Source organism: Helobdella robusta (assembly GCF_000326865.2).
Source record: "Helobdella robusta unplaced genomic scaffold HELROscaffold_1, whole genome shotgun sequence".
Taxonomy (NCBI): domain Eukaryota; kingdom Metazoa; phylum Annelida; class Clitellata; order Rhynchobdellida; family Glossiphoniidae; genus Helobdella; species Helobdella robusta.
The window spans coordinates 9,093,567-9,115,097 of record NW_008703570.1 but is presented as its reverse complement, the minus strand read 5'-3'; the positions used below and the strand labels follow the sequence as shown (position 1 = coordinate 9,115,097).

The 21,531-nt window shown below is 32.0% G+C and overlaps 2 protein-coding genes across 2 annotated transcripts; both read right to left on the bottom strand.

Moving 5' to 3' along the window:
• Positions 1-32: 32 nt before the first annotated feature.
• Positions 33-5,314, bottom strand: HELRODRAFT_159340 (hypothetical protein; the record flags this gene model as incomplete). Its single annotated transcript, XM_009011230.1, has 5 exons — positions 33-143; positions 1,339-1,466; positions 2,850-2,951; positions 3,759-3,903; positions 5,198-5,314. 5 exons carry the CDS (start codon positions 5,312-5,314, stop codon positions 33-35), a joined length of 603 nt encoding a protein of 200 aa, XP_009009478.1.
• Positions 5,315-11,758: 6,444 nt separating this feature from the next.
• HELRODRAFT_159339 (hypothetical protein) lies at positions 11,759-15,480 on the bottom strand (the record flags this gene model as incomplete). Its single annotated transcript, XM_009011229.1, has 4 exons — positions 11,759-11,860; positions 13,214-13,312; positions 15,120-15,246; positions 15,410-15,480. The coding sequence occupies 4 exons, from the start codon at positions 15,478-15,480 to the stop codon at positions 11,759-11,761; spliced, it is 399 nt and encodes a 132-aa protein (XP_009009477.1).
• Positions 15,481-21,531: the final 6,051 nt, after the last annotated feature.

Below are 21,531 nucleotides of genomic sequence, written 5' to 3'. Positions count from 1 at the left end.
AACAAAAGCATTCGAAATTATTCTAAATTATCTCACTCTACAATGTTGTTTTTCCATATCGTTGTCGTTATTTCCGTGTTGTTGTTATTTACGCTCGTGTAGTTGTTGTTGTGTTTGTTGACGTGCAGTTGTCGGTCGCTTGGCTGGTTGGTATTGACACAATTGATTTATTGCGCTAAAGTATACTGCCTCATTAACACGCAATCTCTACGCGGCTTTTATTTCCGCAGTTCTGAGTGTGCGTGTACGTGTGCGTTGTTGGGCGTGCTGACGTAAATCTGCCTCAGTCTTTGTATACATTTTAATGACTTTAAATCAGTGCATATAAATCAAAAGTTGAATTAAATATTAATTTTTAACTTTTTTATATAAACTAATGCGTTAATAAGGAATCGGTGAGATGTTGTTTATGTAAACTAATGCTGAACGTCTAATTTATTCCCAAGCAAATGTTTCTCTGAACTCAGATTTCAATGTGAGCGGGTTTGTGAACATTGGCAGATTTAAGTGAATGCACTATAACAAAAAACAAAATTTTTCAAGTTCCGTCAATTCTTAAATTAATTTGAATTTTATCAAGTATGAGCCAATGCTTAATTGTAATTAAAGATAAACAAGTCCAATAGAAGAATCACAAACAGCACCAAGTCTATAACTTATTAGCAAGCCATGATACGCTTGTGAATGAAATTGTTGAAATGGAAATTTATGCAATGATTGTTCTACAGGTGTGGTCGCGAGTAGTTAATTGTCCTTGCGTTGTTTCTTTACTTTTGTGAAAACTTTTACAAAATAATAATCTGCATTGAAACGAATTGAATATTTAAATTAATTATATCAGCTTTTTGACATTTGTTTGCTACGAAAGGTACGTGATGAGTTGTGCGCTGAAAACAAAACAATCACTCACGCAAAAAGTTATTGGAAACATTCGCTGAAAGCAAACACAATGCGGACAATTTCAGAAAAATTGTTTACATAAGTTAACAGAGATGAAACAACATAACAATGAAACTGCACAGACAAAAGTGAAATAACCTTTATTGACACAACGCACAACTAAACATTACTCTGACATACAACAAACACACGCGCACACACACATACGCATACACGCACACACACACCACCCACACACCACCCACACACACACACACAAAATCACGCAACCATTTACAATAACTAGATACGAACGATCCACCAAACCACACAAAGCGATCGAACACAAAGTTCACATTTATATGCAGCAACACAACAACACACTCCATCATCTGCTAACAATAAACTACATTCACAAACAACAAAATTATTCCCCAAAATTTAAATGAAACAAAACACATTTTTCTTTACATCCAACGTCATTATTCTTTTCACAGCTCCTGTGATAACTTCAGCAACAAAGACACCAGTTCGAATGACATGAGAAGGAATAGTCTGCAGAGGACGCGCGACACACGACACGACGACTGCACGGAGAGTTTTTATTCAGTGGTAGCAGCCATCTCGCGTGATGTACTCTAATTACCTGCCTACCTACTACATTGCATTCTATTTTCTTTTATTGTCTTCTATTGTCATGTCTCTGTCTGCAGTGCACTTTCATGTCGGAACATTCGTTATATTTCCTTCCTATGGACTGCATGCGTGCACAAATGTGCATCTCGCTACTCAGTTGCCGAGAGAAAATAAGTCAAATAAGTCTATTATACGTTTTTATGTAATATTTGTGGCTTATATTTTTGTACATTTGAATGTGCACTAGCTTGTATGTGTGTTCTGTGGTTTGTATACATTGTATGTTTGTGGTTGTTTGTATGTGTGGTACCTTAAGTATGCAACACAACAAAAGCTTTTATACCACGGAAAAACAACACAGGATTGTGTGTACAGTGTTTCTATGTGATTATATTATAAAATGAGAGTCTCCGTCTGCCTACTCTTTGAGTAACTATTACTGTAGATACATGTAGATGTATATCAATTTTTATCTATGCATGTGTGTTTGTGTATGTGTATGTGTGTGTCTTTCGTCGCTTACACTTGTGTGTGTTCACGAATGTGTAGTTTAGTATTTTCTTACATTTATATTCGATTGTTGGTAGTTTGCAAAGGTTAAGATAGAGTGTTTTACATTTAAATTTTTTCCGAATTATCTTCTTTATAATAAGTTACTAGCGTATTCTTGCTTAATTTTTTAAATTATTACCATATAAACATTTCTGATGACTTGAAAATAAAAAAAAATTCTGTAATGTTTATTCATAATCTTTCATAATGATTGATGGTCAGTGCCAGCTATATCGAGTTTTATTTCGAAGTTTTTGAATAAATGATAAGTAATGCTTTGCAATGAAATATTTTTTCAGCCTTGAATAAAAGTTATTTTGTTTTATTTATTCTTTTGTTTGTTATGTGTAGTTTGTATTTAAGATGCATTTATTTTTCTATTTCAATTTGGGATTGACGCATCTATGGCGTTAGTTTATAAGTATATAAGATTAATTTTAAAATTGTTTCACAATTTTTAATCATTTATTCTTAAAATTAAAACTTGTTAAAATAGTCCAACAAATTTATTTTTTTTTCAACATTTACAATTTTTTCTGCCAGAATAATTTCAGCAACCATTATCGCTAATTTCAAATTTTTTCAACACTAAATTTCAGCAACCATTATCGCTAATTTCAAATTTTTTCAACACTAAATTTAAATAAAAATAAAAGGGTTATTATCGACTAATTAAATTTAGCATCCAAATATTAATTGATCAATTAAATAAATAACTAATTAACTAACTAAGTAGGTAAGTAATTAATTGAAATGATATCTAAAAAATTCAGTAAACTGACCGGTGATGCAAATGTAGGAGGCTTCCAGGTAGGACATGAAATCGCGCTGGCATGGATGAATGTCAACCAGGTTCCTCACACTCATATCACATATGTCTTTGCCTGTTCGTTTCAATTTTGTTAAATAGCAAAAATTTGTTATATTTATTTCTCCGGGATTAGAGTTTGATTTCATATGAAAAGTTAGGAAATAAAAAGAGTTTGTAAAATTTTAAAAAATTCCACTCTTTCTTGACAAAGTTTATCCAGTGTCATTATTTCAACACCCATGTTCTCAGCAATATTAACAGCACACATTTTAGAAACTCATTGGAAATGATTTTATATTTTCAACAACTTTCAAGTTCGTTTTCTATTTTTGTAACTTTTTAAAAGTTCCAAATTTTCTCGTGCAATTTTTTTAACCTTTCAAATTTTTTAACCTTTGACAAAAATTGTTTTCTAGCTTTATTTTATAATTTTCTTAGTTTTAAAGGTTCAAAACATTTTTACGAATTTTTTAGTCTTTCTTTAAAAATTTTGTGATACTCTCGCCTATTTTCGTGCCATATATTATTGTCTATATTTAAAAATTCACATCTGAATGATGGCACAAAACTCAAAAAATTCACACATTCACATTTACATCAGCGTAATGAACAAAAATTGATTAACAATCAAATGATAAAACAATTTAAAGTAATGCCAAAGCAAATAAGAAGCAACTTCGTCAAACCTTTTACAACGAAATTGAATTAAGGCAAAGGAATTGTGAACGGATTGAACGTAGCGGATCAAGTTTTTAAGAAATGAAATTTGCACAAATTGAAAGCAAAAACTCACTCACAACTTAAATGTAGTCAAACCAAAAATTTAACCAATCATGCTGCTATGTGAAAAATGTGAATGAGCAAATGAAAATGACGTCACCTGAACATTGGCTGTCGAGGTAGGTGGTCACTCCCATGGAACAGCCCGTGTTCAGCTGACCTCCGATGCATCGGCCATCCTTCATTCGTCCGTAATTGGCCTGTGTTATCAGGATTAGGCTTTTGGGAAACATTGGAAATTGATGCTGTTGTTGTTGTTGAATTGTTGTTGCAAGTGTTGTTCCGTTGTGTAATCGCTGTTGCGGTGATTGGTGCTGCTGTTGCAAGTGTTGTTGCTGCTGATCGATGTTGTTGCTACGACAAGAAGCGTTGAAAGATTCGTGAAGGCAGTAGTCTCTTGTCTCTGTTTTGATTGTTTCATTTGAGTTTTCTGTTGCTTCTGTGTTTGTTTTTCGTGTTGCTGTTTGTCTTTTGTGTTAGCGTTTGTTTAATTTGATACGATTCAAAAATAAAGAGCAAAATGGGAAAATTTGTTTCTTGGTTTTATTAGGAAAAAAATTGTTCTAAATTTTAAAATGTATCTTGAAGTGTGTTGCAAAAAGTTTCTCTTCTTAAAATGAGTTGAAAATATTTTTAAATTCGTACCCAACTAATTCATGTTTTTACAACACCACACCATCCGCGAAGGCCCAAACATTGTTAATTATTGAAACGTGTGCGTGTTTGAACTTGTCTGCTCACGGATGTGTTTGTTTGTGCGTGTGTGCTTGATTTCACATTGAAGACTGTTTGCTCACTAATTCATTAAACAGAACAAAAGAAATGAAGCAGTGAGAAAGAACAGTTTTGTGATGGGCATTCTTGCTTAATTCATTGCGGTGATTGATTGAGAATTGTAATTGGAGATGTTTCACTAACAACTTTCTTTCTAAAATATCGTCTGCCCGCTTCTTCTTCTTCGTCTTCGTTTGTGCATGCTAGTCGAGTCAAAGTTGTGATGGTGTGTTGTTGTGCTGATGTTTGATGTCATTGTTTTCTTATTAGCTGTAATGACATTTTTGTGACGTTACGATGAAATAATGATGAAACATTAAGCTTTGATGAAAGATTCATCAGATATTTATAAGCAGCATTTTTCTCACTAATAATAAAAAAATAAACTATATTGCTCATGAATGACAATAATATTTTGTGTATAATTTAGCTTTATTAGTTGTATTTAACAAATTGAATACTTTGTGATTGTGCGAAAGAGTGAACCGGCGACCTAACCCTTCAGTGTGCGTTCACGTCCGCTTCCCAGCAACAATACAATACAATGCAGAACATTTCATGCGCCATTTCAATGTGATTCATTTTACAATAATATGCCTTCGATTGTTTGTATAAAATGCTTGCGCATGCGCGCCTGTGTATCCAAGTTTGTGTGTCTGTGAGTATAAATCGCTTTTTTTCTCTCTCGCTCTCTCTATCTCTCTCTGTGCGTGTGTGTGTGTTGTGTGGTGTGTGTTAAGTGCGTGTTATCAAACGCACACAAACTTCAAAAGACATTTTTATGTTATGATGAGTATACTTTTCAAAGTTTGACTGCAGGCAAAAATTATGCTGATTTTCTAAAATGGGATTCATTTTATGATAGGCAAATCTTCTGCCCATTCTTTTTGAACACAAATTTTTTATCTATCGCGAATTGTTACAATAACTATTCTTCGTGATGTGTTTCATTTTGTTGGGTAAGTTTTTATTAGGTGGAATTAAATTTGTTAAGTTTCAAGACTGTTTGCATCGTTTCGTAACCATTTCTTTAAAATTTTGATTCATTATAATTATCAACAAAATTCGCATTTCCGAATGAAATTACATTAAAAACATGTGATTGATTTCAAATATTTTTTTTTAATTTTCCATAATTTGTATCGACAACAGTTTTTTTTAAAATAAATTTCCAATTAATTGCTTTCGTTTTGTTTTTCTATTTATAATCTTTTAATTTCCTTTTCTCTCCCGTCTATTATCTTCTCAATTCTTCTTTATTATTTCAACACTTCCACATTCAAAATTTCGAATGTAAATTCTGTCCTAGTCAACACAATTACACTAATAGTTTAAATTTTAGCAGCACTAATGTCCAGAAATACAATAGAAACGCGTTACGTGATCGCTTTTAACGACCAATAAATTCGCGTCTTTATGGCGGGAAAATTTTGGTGGATCTGTGCACATGTGTGTATGTTGTGTGTGTGTATGTTGTATGTGTGTGTGTGTGTTTGAGTGTTCATGTGTGTGTGTGTGTGTGTGTGTGCGCACGCGTGTGTGTCTGCAATCTGCATGAATGGTTGGGTTGTCTTCATTGATGAGCATTTGCCGAATCATTGAATCAATTTTTTCAGTTGAAGATAAAAATCCTAAATATTTATTTGTGTATTTCGGAAAGTAAATAATTTTCATCACAGCAAAAATAAAAATTGCGAAACAGCTTGGCAGAAAAGAACAAAGAATGTATACAAAACATAAAATAGGGAAGAAATCTACCCGAACATCGCAGCGATAAAGTAATGCTAATAAAAAGTGAAGCATTTAAATTAAGAAATGTCTAATGAATTGCCAATCTGGCGCTGCTCAATCGATCCTCTGCAGTCTTCCTTCCAACGTATATTTCTATTATACGTACATGCAATGCAAGCACACTCGTAAATATACGCACGCTGTTTATACATACATTCAAGCATATACAAAGGTACGTACGAATACATACACATACATTCACACACACACACACACACACACACTCACGCTCACACACATAAACACTAAAACAAACAAACACACGAATTAAATTCGAGAAATGTTATAATTGTACACGTGCAATTCAAAGGCACACATAAATACAGTTGTACATGGTTACCAATTATTTAAAAATGAACATGCATGTCCCTTCGGATGAACGCGAGCATATTTCTAAGCGCCCCAACAAATTTGAATTTGTATCATTTTTACTCGTATTATTTCACGTTGCTAAAACACTATCAAACTACCAAACCAAGTAACAAATTAGGTTCACTTACCAAAAAAAAATTTCAATTAATTACATTCTAAAAAATAATTTTCATGACAAATTAAAAGCAAGTTTGTGTGATTGGAATTTTTAAAAGAAAATCAAACCTTAAATAACTGTAAATATTAATATAATGGAAAACAGAAAAATTTTCTCAGACGTGAAAATTTTGAAAATAATTCATCGTTGCACAATGGCATGGGTGCAAATAAATTTTCTTTTTTTAATGTGAACTACTCACACGTCTTGCAAACAACCGCACATTTTTTTTTTGTTAACTTTTTGTATCATGAATAAGAAAACATCAACAATTAAATTTTATCACGGTAAAAAATTGTAAAAATTCAATCGTCCATTGCTGATATTTTTCGGTCAATTGGAATGTAAGAGTCTTTATAATAAAGCTCAACTGTAAGGAATAATTAATCTAAAAAGTTTTACGATGTGTTTAAGTATTTGTTTGCGTGTGTGTGTGCGTGTCTGTGTGTGTGTGTGTGTGTGTGTGTGTAACTTAAAAAGAGAAAAAAAGTGTGTGTGTGTGTGTGAGAGTAAGTAGTTAACTAGGTCTAATTGAGTGTCGACAAAGGTAACATTGAACAATATTACCAAACAGTTTATTGTAAAGAAGAAGCAAATGTAATCATTTTGATTTTTAACATACATTTGTATAAATCGATTTGGAAACACTTTTTAACTTTAAACTATGATCCTGAATAATTTAATATTTTTTAAAACTACGTTCGTATTCTACATAGTAAAAAACAGAACTTTCATAGGAGGATGCAATTATGGATGTCGCAGGATAAAATGGATTATTGGATGAACAATGGAGGCATACGCAGCAGTGTTTAAGGTAAATAATAATGTGCATACATCTTCTGGCTGCATGCAGTTTGCGCGCTTGCTCTTTCCCCAGTTTTATGGCGGGTCATTCAATGACGATGTTTCGCTGATTGTGCTGCAGCGACTATTTTGTGTTTGCTATGTTAGATAATTATAAAACTTGCATATTTTGTAGTATTGCTTGGAAGTTTTTCTCTTTTTTAAACAGTTTTGTTATTCGATGAGTGTCAACGTGGTAAATTGCTTCATGACTATGCTAGAATTTCAATAATTTAATGGCTCATATTTTCTTTTGTGAAAATTGTAGTTGTTTCAACTCAAACGTAGAGTTGCGGCTACGAAAATGTTGTGTTGAGTTAGCAATTGTAAAATCTTCTCTTTCATCACTATTGAACGAAAGCTGTCGTTGAAATTATTTAAGTTATTGTTCTCGCTGATAGAATTGTGTAGCTGTTATTTGTGTTGCATATTTTTATTGATGTGGTTGCTTACTTTTATGTTATTTTTACATTGTTGAAAATATAGTATCAACGCTGATGAGATTAGAATATGATTATTTCAATTACTACTAAACGAAAAAATAAATAATGAAAATATTTTTTCAAACTAACTCGATCCAACTTAAAATTGAACTTTACTAGCATCGTTTTCATCCCTAACAAAAATGATTAGAGAAAGGTGAGCACTTTGACGATCAGTTTCTAAAAAATTACAAAACTGGTCCAATGAGATTTATAAATTTATGATATCAACCTTCTGAAAATTTTCAAACAAAAAACGTTATTTGAAAGATTTGAAACTTTACTGAACAGTTTGATGACCTTTAAGACTAAACAAAATTTTTTTATTAATTTGAATAACGAATGATACTAAAAACTTGAAATTAATTAAAAATTATAATTATTAGCAGATTATCGACTGCTTTTGTTGTTCCTAACATGCATTTTTCGTACTAAGAGAAGTTTATAAACAACTACATCGTGTTTATGCGGTGTTGTGTTAATAGATTCTCCAGATTGTATCGATAATTCATATAACTTTTCTTTAGTGTATTTACGATACTTCAATCTCACTTGTGTTAAATTTTTCTTTGCGATCTATTGACGTAGTAAACCCGGACTACTAACTCGATAGTAAATCGCATTTCGATTCGTTTCCTGTTCGTAATTTAATTTGAAAGAAAATGTTTTGCTGATCAGCTCGAATCGCTGTGAGTTATGACTTTAAAATGAAACATGGAATTTCTTTTAAGTGCTTGCAACATACCTACATACTCATTCACACGGTGATGCAAGTATTTATTGATATTATACTTAAACAAATGTTTATGTGTATGTGTGTGTGTGCGTGTGTATCTGAAGTGTAGACTAACAGATACAAAAAGAGAGGAAAGAGAGAGAGGAAAGAGAGAGAGGGAGGAGAGAGAGAGAGAGAGAGAGAAAGATTGGCACACACATAAAAATTGAAATAGCGCGATTGCACTTTTAATACAGTCGTCACCCAGCGTTGAAAATCCCTCATTTCAGAAAGCATGACTCCTTTAACGACTTCTGGAATTATTTTTCTCTTCGATCTCAAAGTTCAAGAATTTAATTGGCTAAATTAAAAACTTGATATTTTAAATGAAATTTTTAAAAGTTCATTTTGGTCAAAAGTTCAGTTACGCAAACTATTGAAAATAAAATTTCGTAATGCAGATAGCATATTCACTTAATAGTATTCATGATACTTCAAAAATTACTAACCAAACTAGATTAACAATCAAAAATAAATTATTTTTTTCATGTATCGTGATGAATTTTTTCCAGAATGTGATAAAATGTGGATGGAAAGTTGGAGGAGTCAGTCATTGAATGGACGTTCATGAGTCAGCTGGTGATGATGCTGCCAACTGAGAAGTTTCTTATCAATGCTGCCCATATTTCAAAATCCCATCAATCAAAATTCAGAGAAAAATGATTTAATTTTGACTATTAAAATAAAAAAAATAATTTATAAATATTTTCATAATTTTCTTTTTCTCAAAAATATTTATAGTTAATTACAATGAATTAAAAATTTTGTTAAAAATTTTTGTAATTGATTTATGAATGTTAATTAATGCAAGTGTTCTCTGCTCTCAAAATACAACAAATGTTATTTTCAGGAATTATCCATTCTATCATGAAACGTTTAGAAATCTTGTCAAAAATTTTCTAAATTACTTGGTTCAACATATTGCTTGGATTCATGTCAAAGTTTGCTTGATTGATATTAATGTTAAAGTGTTATTTTTAACATTGTAAAAACTCGATCGTTTCTCAACAATTTGGACTATTAAATGTATTTGGTTGATTGATTGAAGTTTTTTTTTTATTTTTGTAAATAATGTTTGTATAAATTGCTTTTCAAGTCATCTCACATGATATGCAGTTTATTTCTGAGACGATAAAACAACTTTTTTATGAAAATGAAATGAAAATAATTCCACGTAGCATAAACATTTGCGACAGTCACAATTGTTATAACAACGACAACAGCAATCACAGGGGTAATAATAATAACAACAAAAGACGATAACATCAACGTTAACACGGCGTTAAATATAGCTCCCGCCATTAAAATACTGCAGTTGAATGCAGACGCCCAGTATAAATTTCATTGGATAGTATTTGTTTATTCGTGCGACTGTCTGCCAGCTAGCTTGCCAGCTATCCCACTTGCATCGAGCATTTAATGAAATAGTACCACACCAGCTCGTAACTCGTCCATAAAATCACGATAAACTTTCGTTCTGTAATTCATCTTTATACAAACACAGTGCAACCACTGTGCTGTCGTTTCGATTACAACCGATGCAGTATTTGTTGTTATTTTTACAATAATATTTATAATAGAAATACAAATAGAAATACTACTCCTACCTCTGCTGCTACTATTGCTGCTGCTGCTACCACTAAAAATACATAGCGAAAATAATTATTGAAAAAATATGTTATTATTAATATATAAAAATGACACTAATTTAATAATATTACAGTTTTAACTATTTTCTCACACTGTTTAAATTATTATAAACGCATCTTTTTTGCTGCTACTACTATTACTGCTATTACTACTTCTGCTACAACTCTAATGTAACTGCTACTGGTACTATGTAACTGCTTTGGAATTGTTGCGTTTTCTGCTTTATGTACGTGCTTCGAGTTTTTAATTCATAATGTATGCGTGTGTGTATATGTGTGTGTGTGTGTGTGTGTGTTTGTGTGTGGAGTGTGTGTACTTGCCTATATGTTTGTACGTCTGTATGAGAGAGTTTATGTATTCATATATATCATAACACATTATGTTCTGTATCGAAACAGTTTTTTCTTTAATTTAGCTGTTCCCTTTCTGGCATCTTGGCAAAGTTGAATTGTAAATTTAACAGGTGTTGTCTTTGTGGATGTTTCTCATGTATTGACTACTCCTATTATGGAATGAGTTTTTGCTCGAATGTTTTGGTGGTATAAATTAATTTCAAAAAGATATCGGTTGTTGTCATAGAGTAAATCAAGATTCAACAATAACTACTACTGTTCATATAATATATCTCAAGTTTTATTAAATTAATATTTCATTAAAAATTTGCAGAAAACGATGTTGATTCAATGATGTTTATATTTCCAATTAAAATGAGCGTTAGTTGATAACATCTGATCGGTTTTACATTCATTATTTGCTGCTTTGGTTGTTATTTTTTGGCAGGGTTCTTTTAAGAATTTGTACAAAACTTTAACAATACTTATTCACAGAAGTGTTTTATTGTTGCAAGAAATAATAAATTTTAACGTAGTTTATCGATTGGTTTGAACAGTGAACTGTTTGGTGAACTTTTGAATTTTAAACATCCCACAAGGTTCTGATTTGATGAAAATTTCTGCTTAGTACATTTGTTTCACGATCTCGTTGCATTGAAGCCACTTGTGCAAAGTAATTTAGAAGAGAGTGAAAATATAGAAGTGCATGGAGGAGAAGTGAAATTCTGTGAGAATGAAAATGTAGGAGAGTGCATGTGAGAGAATGAAAATGTGGGAGGGTGCGTGACTCTTTATTGCTTTCCACGCCAGCGGTCAACTTATAAACTTCAATCCTGTTATGTTCGTGTGTTGTTTTTGTAGTTGGTTGTGCTCATTTGATGTCGTTGTTTGTTGGTGTGTTGGTTGATTACGTTGTTGTATTTTTCAATGGCGTTGTGTCTGGTTGGCTGTGATGTTGTTTTTTTGTTTGAGAATGACATTGCTTTTGATGTTGTCAATTTTATGAAAACATTTTGTGGATCTGCTCTGTTTGTGATGATGTTGATTTAAAAGGTCATGTGTGTTTGTGTGTGTGCAAATGTGGTTTAATTCTTTCAGATTTGATGTTGTTGAATAACGTGTTTGAATAAAGTTTTGTTGTTTTTTTTCTAATGTTTCAACACTCCAATTTCGTATTGTATTATTTTCCATTGTAAGTCTAAATGTAAATTAAGTTGTTGTATGTAATTGTAAATGATGTGAATGTTGTGCAATTGTGTTTTGAGAAAAATTTTATTCTCACATAAAAAAAGCAATTGAAATAAAATTCTAACGTAAATTATCCTCAAAAACTGGAAAAATACTAGCAGTAACAAGATTTGTAATCAGCCACACATCTTAAAGTTTTTGAAGATCAATGAGGATGCTATTGAAAAGAGAAAAGTCTTCAAGTTTATTTGTTCACACTATTTTTTATTAGACGCCAAAACTGAAACAAAGGAATAAAAAGAATAAAAACAAACATTTCCGCTTAAATCTTTCAACACGCCAAAGAAAAAAAAGTCGCAAATTAAGTAGCGGATGCAATAAACTCCATTACAAGAACGTTAATGCCTTTACATCCCAGTGAGACCCCTATGCTGGCTGGCTGGCTGGCTGGAGAAGAACTACGTTACAAATATGCTACTGCTACATTCCAGAAGATAAAATACCTCCGTGCTACAAACACTAACGTACATTTTTTAAATATTTATGTTTGTTTATGTAAGTGTGTTTGTTTGTGTGTCGTTCGTTGTTTCCATGTCGAGTGTTAAAGTTGCGGTAAGCATCCGTGAGCTGTACGTACAGCTTCTGTGAAGATGATGATGGATTCATTATTTAATTGCGGTTATGTTATCGATGCACACATGATCAGTTTGATTTGCCGTTATGTAAACATGGGATGTGTGTTGTTTAGTTTATTCACATTCAATCAATCATTAATTAATTCATTCATTCATTAATTCATTAATTCATTAATTCATTCATTCATTCATTCATTCATTCATTCATTCATTCATTCATTCATTCATTCATTCATTCATTCATTCATTCATTCATTCATTCATTCATTCATTCATTCATTCATTCATTCATTCATTCATTCATTCATTCATTCATTCATTCATTCATTCATTCATTCATTCATTCATTCATTCATTCATTCATTCATTCATTCATTCATTCGTTCGTTCATTCATATACATTCATTTAATGCTTCTGACATTCGTTCACCAATAAATTATCCATTTAATCACACCCTCTAGCTCAGCAGAACCTTTTTAACAAAAACTCCAATTATACGAATGTTAGTTCCTTCCCTGGCAAACCCTCACTGACAAATGACTTTTAGAAAATTACTCGAGGCGAGTTGATGTTGTTTGATAAGGGATGAAATTGAGTAGATGTGCTTCGCTGCTTGAGAAGATGGAGGTTGCCAGCGTTAATGTTTATAATTGTCTATGTGTGTGTGTGATGTGTGTGTGTGTGTGTGTGTGTGTGGTGTGTGTGGTGTGTGTGTGTGTCTTGCAAGTGGTCAGTGGTCAGGTTCGTTGATATAAAGACAGTCTGAAGGAAAATTTGAAGAAATGTGGATGGATCCAAAAACATTCTGCACTAAAGCTCATCAGCGTACGGAATGGAGATCGAACTCACAGGCGGCGGTTTCCACCTTTAAACAGGCACGATACGATACGTCGCAGCTCTGGTTGACAAAAGAAAACGGCGAAGCAGAAGCAGGTGGTCCAGTGTGGGAGCGGCACAAGGGGGTGTGTGTGTGTGAATAAAAGTATGAATACAAACTCAATATTGCATTAATTTTGATGTATTAACAATGATGGTGGTAACTTTGTTGTACAATAACTTTCAAGCTACATACCTACCTACCTACCTACCTACCCTACCTACCTACCTACCTACCTACCTACCTACCTACCTACCTACCTACCTACCTACCTACCTACCTACCTACTGACTTGCAGAGAAAACCCAAGTTAGTAGTAGGCATAAAAAATGTATACAGAAATATATCGGCGACAGAGGGCACTATGTTCCATTTTGTTATTAGGCAAATGCATGGATACGATAAAATGCTGTTTTTACAACTGAATGTTATTTATATTTATAAGGCCAGTTTCTGTAATGGCTGCCCAGCATATAGAAAGCTTGTCATTCGCTAAGTAAATATTGCCCTGTCTCTATACTATACACACACCACCAGATAGATGATTGTTAATGATAATTCGCTGTTTCTACTGCTGTTGGTTATGAAAGTTTACTATCTTGTCCGCAGGTTTTGTAAATACATAATTTTTGGAGTAGCAATGAATTCGTGTTTTTATTTAAATCGTCGGTGTATAGCTGTTGTTGTTGTGGTTATTGTTGTATGGTTTTACCAAAAAAATGTGATGATATAAAATAATCATAACAATTATTTTGTTTTTGCTGATGGTGACAGAAGAATAAAAGTTAACGGAAATCGTTATTGGTTTTGGTTGGATGTGTTGATATTTGGTAATTAATGTAATGAAGTTTCGCTGTCAAAGTGTTGAGGTTTTGTTGTTAATGTGTTGAGGTTTTGTTGTTAATGTGATCACTTTTTTCATTGGTTTTTGATGCTTTTTTGTTGTAGGGATGGATACCATAAATTTTTTTTTTGGAAATTTGAGTGATGGAAATTTGATTGTCGTATGTTGATGGCACATCTGACATTGAAGATGGTGATGATGACAGTAACGATGACGACTAAGTGGATGAGGATGACGTGAATGATGACAATATTTGATATTTTCGTCTACCTTGTAATGTTTGTTTCAATGATAATGATGTTCTTACGTCAGCGTTGATGATGATGATGATAATAATGTCGATGAAAATATTGAAAATTTTTTATCCATTTATGAAATCCATGGCAAAATTTTTTTCTCTGATGATGCCATGTATGACATCACAAAATTATGATAATGGAAACAAAGTAATGACGACGATGACGTAAAATTTGTTAGATGGTGATGTCATAACGCAACGTTCCTTATAAGGTCAAGCCAACTACGTGAATTTTGTTGTCATGTTACAACTTCAATTAATCCATTAATTAATCCATCCATATATTTTGTACAATATAAATTTATGTACACAATCAAATGCGCGCGCTCTCGAACACTTTGTAATAAGTTCGGCACAACAGCACACGCCTTTTCCCCGGATTACTTTTTTATATTCAAACAACCGGCAACACTTATTCATACCAAACTCGAACACAACTCACACCCAACCAACTCATACCGAATTTACACCCAAAGCAGAATACGCAAAAGCAAGCGATGACAGCAGCAACGAGAACATCAATACCGATTGCGTATTTGGCCGGATCGAATTCACAAGCATCGCATTTTCTGAGAATTTTTCAATACTTATGAATAATTTGGCAGACGACATTAGCGAAATTGGTTTCTGGCGCGAATTTTTCTTCTTTTTTGTTCGCAAGCGTGACGGTAACGTGGCAGCGTTTAATGTGCATTTTGTTGATGATGTCTCAGAGAGTGCTTGCGGTTGCACGTGAGTTTCTGCAACTTGCACGAGTGTTCGAGATCTTCCTTGAAATCACTCATTTTATTGTTTGCCTTCATTTCTTTGAAATGTTTCAATGAAATTTTTTCCATACATTTGTATTTTAAATATAAATATTATTTGAAAAATATTAAAATTGTCAAAAATTTTTGTGCAAAAAACTTTTCTGTTTTTCTTAAAAATATAACACATGCAACGGCAAATAAATATCTTCTGAACCTTAGTACAACTCTTGGAAATATGCACGTTCTCAATTAGTATGCTTGAAAAAGTGAAGTTATTAAAACAAGAAGCAAATTATAAACAAAAATGTATGGTATTTCGTTTGAGTAGAATGTTGTTAAACGTAAGATAATGTTGTAAAGCCACAAAGTAATGTTGTATAGCCATGAAATAAGGTTGTATAACCACGGGGTAATGTTGTATAACCATGAAATAATGTTGTATAATCACATGATAATGTTGCATTAACATTCGTCGTCATCTTCACCATCATCTCATAACTTATCAATATCATTTTATTATCATTTTAATAGTTGTATTTGTTTTCTGATGATTACGTATCATTCATCACACACTCATCATCATCATCATCAGCATTACTTTAACGTTCGTCATCATCGTCATTTTCATAGCCCTCATCAGCAAAGAAATAATTTCACCTTATTCTAAATATCGCCTATTACAAACAATGTTTGTGCTGCATATCCACATGCGCTGAGTTTGTGTGTGTGTGTATGTGAAAAAATGTTCATGTGTGTTTGTTTGTGGTTGTGTGTGTGCATGTGTATGTGTCTGAGAATTACTTAGAAAAGAGTTATGATGATTGTTTCACCAATCATACCACTGTATGTATATGCATTTTTGGAACTAATAATTTTAGTTACTTTTGTGACAAGGTGAATAAATGAATTGCTTTTAATGTTGGTTATAAAGTATTCTCTATCATAATAAAAAATATTGCAAATTTTTACAATTTTTAAAAACATTTCAACATAATTACTTTTTATTCTCACAAGAAAATAGAATCAAAACTATCTGTTGATGAATGTATGTTAGGCTTGTCGGAATGTTTTCAATTAGAGCACACGAACCTTGTACTGGCGTGAAGATTCAACATGTGCATACAAGACTAATTAAAACTCTACTGCGTGTCATAACACAACAGCAGCAGATAATACAAACAACTACATTGGAAGAAACTGAAATCTCTTCCAGTTTTCTAAGAAATTGTCAAAACAAAAAGTCAAAGAATAACAAACTATTGACGGTTGAAACGCTACTAAAACTAATTACCTCAAACGATAACAGAGTAATTCAAACAACAAAACATCAACACAAAATAGAAGCAAAAAATGACAACAACATATCAGCAAAAACAAAAGTAGAAGAAAAACAATCATGAAAAAGCGATAATTGTATTGCATAAGATATCAATTACATTCACATATTGATTCATGAACTCTGGGGTGCCATCATTCAACATGACACATTCTTGCAAACACGCTTCTCAACATTCAAACATAGGCGTGAACGAACATGAACACGACAAACATAAAAATGAACAAATATGAACACTAACAAACATGAACCTGAACAAACGCGAACACGGACAAACGTAGACACAAAAACACGTTCAAAACGAAAATGAAACAATTTCTGATAGTTGAGACATGCAGTCAGACACGTAAGTACATGATGGGTTAATATGAGATAAAATAATACGTACGTAAGCAAACAAAATAAACTGGGAATGTCACGGAAAAATATGAAAACTAACATACAGAGCATAGACACAAAATTGCACAAAAACATTGAATTTTTTGGTACCACAAACATGTTATGAAGAATAATAATACACGAAATCATGTCAGCACATTCAAATTTTTAACAAAACAAGACGAATTGAGAATGACTGCTATTAAACGTTTGCATCGACAGCCTCATATCACTTTCTGACAAATATCATTAATTGATAATTAATAATATCATATATCATTACTATCATATATCATATATCATTAATATCATTAATTAATATTTAAAAATACGTACGCAACTTTAAACTAACAAATTCTGCTCACTTGCGAAGATTCATGCACACGTTTGAGACGCGTACTACGAAGTATTTATTCACCTACGATCATAAAGCTTAACGAGTCATAACAACCATCTAACAGTGCACATAAGTGGCTTGTAACTTGCTTAAAACTCATAAATTCAATTATATAACATTATGTATGCCATGTCTGTGAGCGTCTGTGTGAATGTGTGTGAGTATGTGTGTGGGTGTGTGTGTGGGTGTGTGTGTGATGAGTCAGTTTCAGTTCCGGTTTACGTTTGCGAAAAAACACTTAAAAAAGAAGGTGAATAAAATTTTTATTGCAAAATATTTGAATGGGCAATAAAATTTTTCACAGCAAATTTTGAAATAAAACTTGACTGCCTACCTCCATTGAAAACAATGTTCAATCCTCCACCGTTCGAAGCCGCAGCAGCTTCAACAGCAGCAATACTGAGGAAGATATAGACCGACTGAAAGGAAAACATCATCAACCCGTCCACACACGTTCTCAACGTTCTTTTAATTTTTTTCTTTTTAATCTCGGAGTCGCTAATTGTTCAGCCTGCCAGATTTCAACAAAAAGCCTTTCAAGATGGCCTCAAGATTTGTAGATTAATCTGCAGCCAAATTATGTTTTTATTTTGTGGCGTTTATTTTTTTAAGATTTATTAACAAACTTATAATTGAATAAAAATTTTATATTTAAAAAAATTTTTTCGTAGAAAAATTGAAGTTGTTTAAATTGGCTATTTAATATCATGTGCTGTAAATTAAAATATCACCTGTTTATGTATCAACAAACAATTTGAAACTTTCAAAGCCTAATAATTTTCGCATCATTTTAAAAATTAATTAAAATTTTTACCAGCGATCGCAATTAACATTTTTTGTTGGAAATATCACATGTGTAGGTAGGTAGGTAGGTAGGTAGGTAGGTAGGTAGGTAGGTAGGTAGGTAGGTAGGTAGGTAGGTAGGTAGGTAGGTAGGTAGGTAGGTAGGTAGGTAGGTAGGTAGGTAGGTAGGTAGGTAGGTAGGAAGATTATCTCTGTCAACTAACACACTGAAACTGTGAAGTCAATTAGTGCACTGCATTTAGTTAATCCTGTTTGTTTAAGTTGCGTACTGAACAACAAAAACTCTATTAGACTGAGGACGATCAACAATAAAATTTTTAAATGCTGGTTATATATAAATTATGATGATAATTTAGAGCGATGTTGTAACATTTGATATCCGTACAAAATCAATTTCAACCGCTATGCTGATCGCTAATTAAATAAAATCTGATTAAAATCAGCCACAACTACAAATGAAGAACTTTTGCATTAGATAAAAATATGTAAAACACAAACTAAATGTTTCGTTTAATTCCTTTCCAACCTGCATCAACCATATTCCATGCAATATATATTTAACTGACACGCACGCACGCATCCGTATATGCTAATATAAATCTATATTAATATATCTTCTCTATGTGCAGTACGTACGTACATTTGTATAATTGCATTTGCTGTGTGCCAGTGTGTACGTGATGTTTAACGTGTTAGTGTGGGTGCGTGTGTGTGTTTGTGTGTGTTCGTGTACCAGTGTGTGTGTGTGTGTGTGTGTGTGTGTGTGTGTGCTGTGCGTGTTTCAATCTATGTGAATGTGTGGGCGCTTAATTTCGGAAGTGGATTTGTGTTTGGCTTTATTTTTTTATATCGGATGGCAATAATAAAATTTTATTATTATTTTCAAAAAATAACAAAAATGAATCAAACAAAAGCATGAACATAAACATATACTATGTACGATTTACTCTATATATACTATGAAAAGCTAAAACATGCAATCGGTTAATTATGTACTGTTATGCTTCAATGAATGCACATTGCACATGCACGTATCAGAATATCGCATATGTCAGTCATTGAATATATAAATACATAATTAGATAATATTAATAAAAAATTATATATAAATGTATATATATATGTATAATATTATATAAATGTATATATAAGTTTTTATATTCAATTTGACACTCTAACTATTAAAATATATTTCTCATAAGAAACTCCACCCCTGTGAACCAACAAGATGAGTGTAGCGGTCACAATAATGACCAACGTACATTCATTAAATGGCCACCTATATTGTAAGTTTTTGTTGTTATCATGAACAACAACAAAAATTTAAAATGTTATTTCATAACGTGAATTCTGATATATAAAGCAATTTGAATATGCTCATAATATTGTAAATACGGATGTCAATGACCTTGACAAAGTCTGTTAGTCCTCAAGTTTGACCTTCAACTATAAATGTCCGCCAGCACTTGGACTGGTTTCTTAAGTATTTATGAAAATTATTTTTATACTAACACCCGCAAAATCATTTCGTATGTATAAATCATGAAACTTTTATTTTTCAGTGTTTATACACCAGCCAGACTTAACCATTTAATATGCACAAATTAATCGAATGTAAATCATTTCCTGACATTTGTGTGGCACGTTCACGTGAAATTGTACTAGCTAGCCATTCATTGTTTTAATTAAACTTATTAACATATAATGGCAAAGAAATTGGTGTGCACAAAATAAGCTCATCAGAAGTATTGTTAATAATGAGTAAACCATAGCAATTTGCTCATAATAAGAAATTTGTATGATGGTCATTACAATTCAAACTTTTTTATAAAATAGATAGAAGTTGTTTGAAGAGAATACGCAAATATAAAAATTCAACTATTTCATAAATTTTTTAACATTTCATAAATTACTTAAAAGATAAACTGTTTCATACGTAGAGATGAATTGACAGACTTGTAATTAACAAACAGTGAATATCCGGGCGCACCAACATGACTGCGTATTTATCGTCTGCTCCGTAGCAGGCTGCTATCAAACACAACCAGAAAAAGTTATGAATGAAGACAGGCCTCATTGTGCAGAAATATTGGATAGATGAAAAAATGAGTTGTTTATCTCTACCGCTTGCATCATATGTGATCGATGAGTGTGCGGGCATCAAAAAGAAGTCATACATTGACCTGACAACCAGCTAGATAGAACAATATCCCATTGGCTGGTGATAAAAAATAAATAAATAATAATAAATAATAGATAAAAAATATGATCGTCTATATACTGATGTTGTAAACAATTTTAGAATAACATTTGATCATTGGAAAGCTTTTAACATTCATGCTAGCCGAATTTGAAAATTTAATAATATTAACAAAGAAATCATTGGAACTTAATGAAAAATTAATGTAATTTATAATCCTGTTTTTTGTCCAATAATGATGTCACACGTGCACACGACACAAACACAGAAAGGAAGGAAGGAAGGAAAGATGAGAGGAAGGAATTAAAAAATAACTCAATGAGAGGATGTTGAGTTTCCGCTCATTTCAACGTGCCTTAGTTTCAATATCCTATCTTACATGTCAATTATGAATGAATAAATAATTACATACAAAAGTATAAATATTTAACTATATATATATATATATATATATAATATATATGTATTGTTATAAATAGAATAAAAATAATAATGAATTAATAATAAATAATAAAATTATAATTAATATATATATATGTATATAAAATTATAATATTATTATAATTATTGTTGTTGTTGTTGTTAAAATTTATAAAGCGCCACTTATAATTGAAATATTTTATCAGTACTTCATGTTCATGAAATCAAATAGAATATTTCATAACAATGATTTAATCAAAAACGTCTTGAGGCAACTTTAAATTCCAAGAGCATTTGTCCCAACTGACAAAGTTTCCAAAAAGTTGGTTCTGAAACGGCAAATTCTTTATTACCAGTTTCCAAATTTTTTGTCGGTACATATAATTTATTTAATTTGGCAAACATCAATTGCCCATGAGTTCCCAGGGAAGGAATTTGTATGCATTTATCCAACAGATACATAGGAGGCAGACCATTTAGGCATTTAAACACCATTACCATCAATTAGCTAATGCAACTTCCATAAAAATGGAGAAACATAGTCAAACCTTAAATCACAAACAATAATCT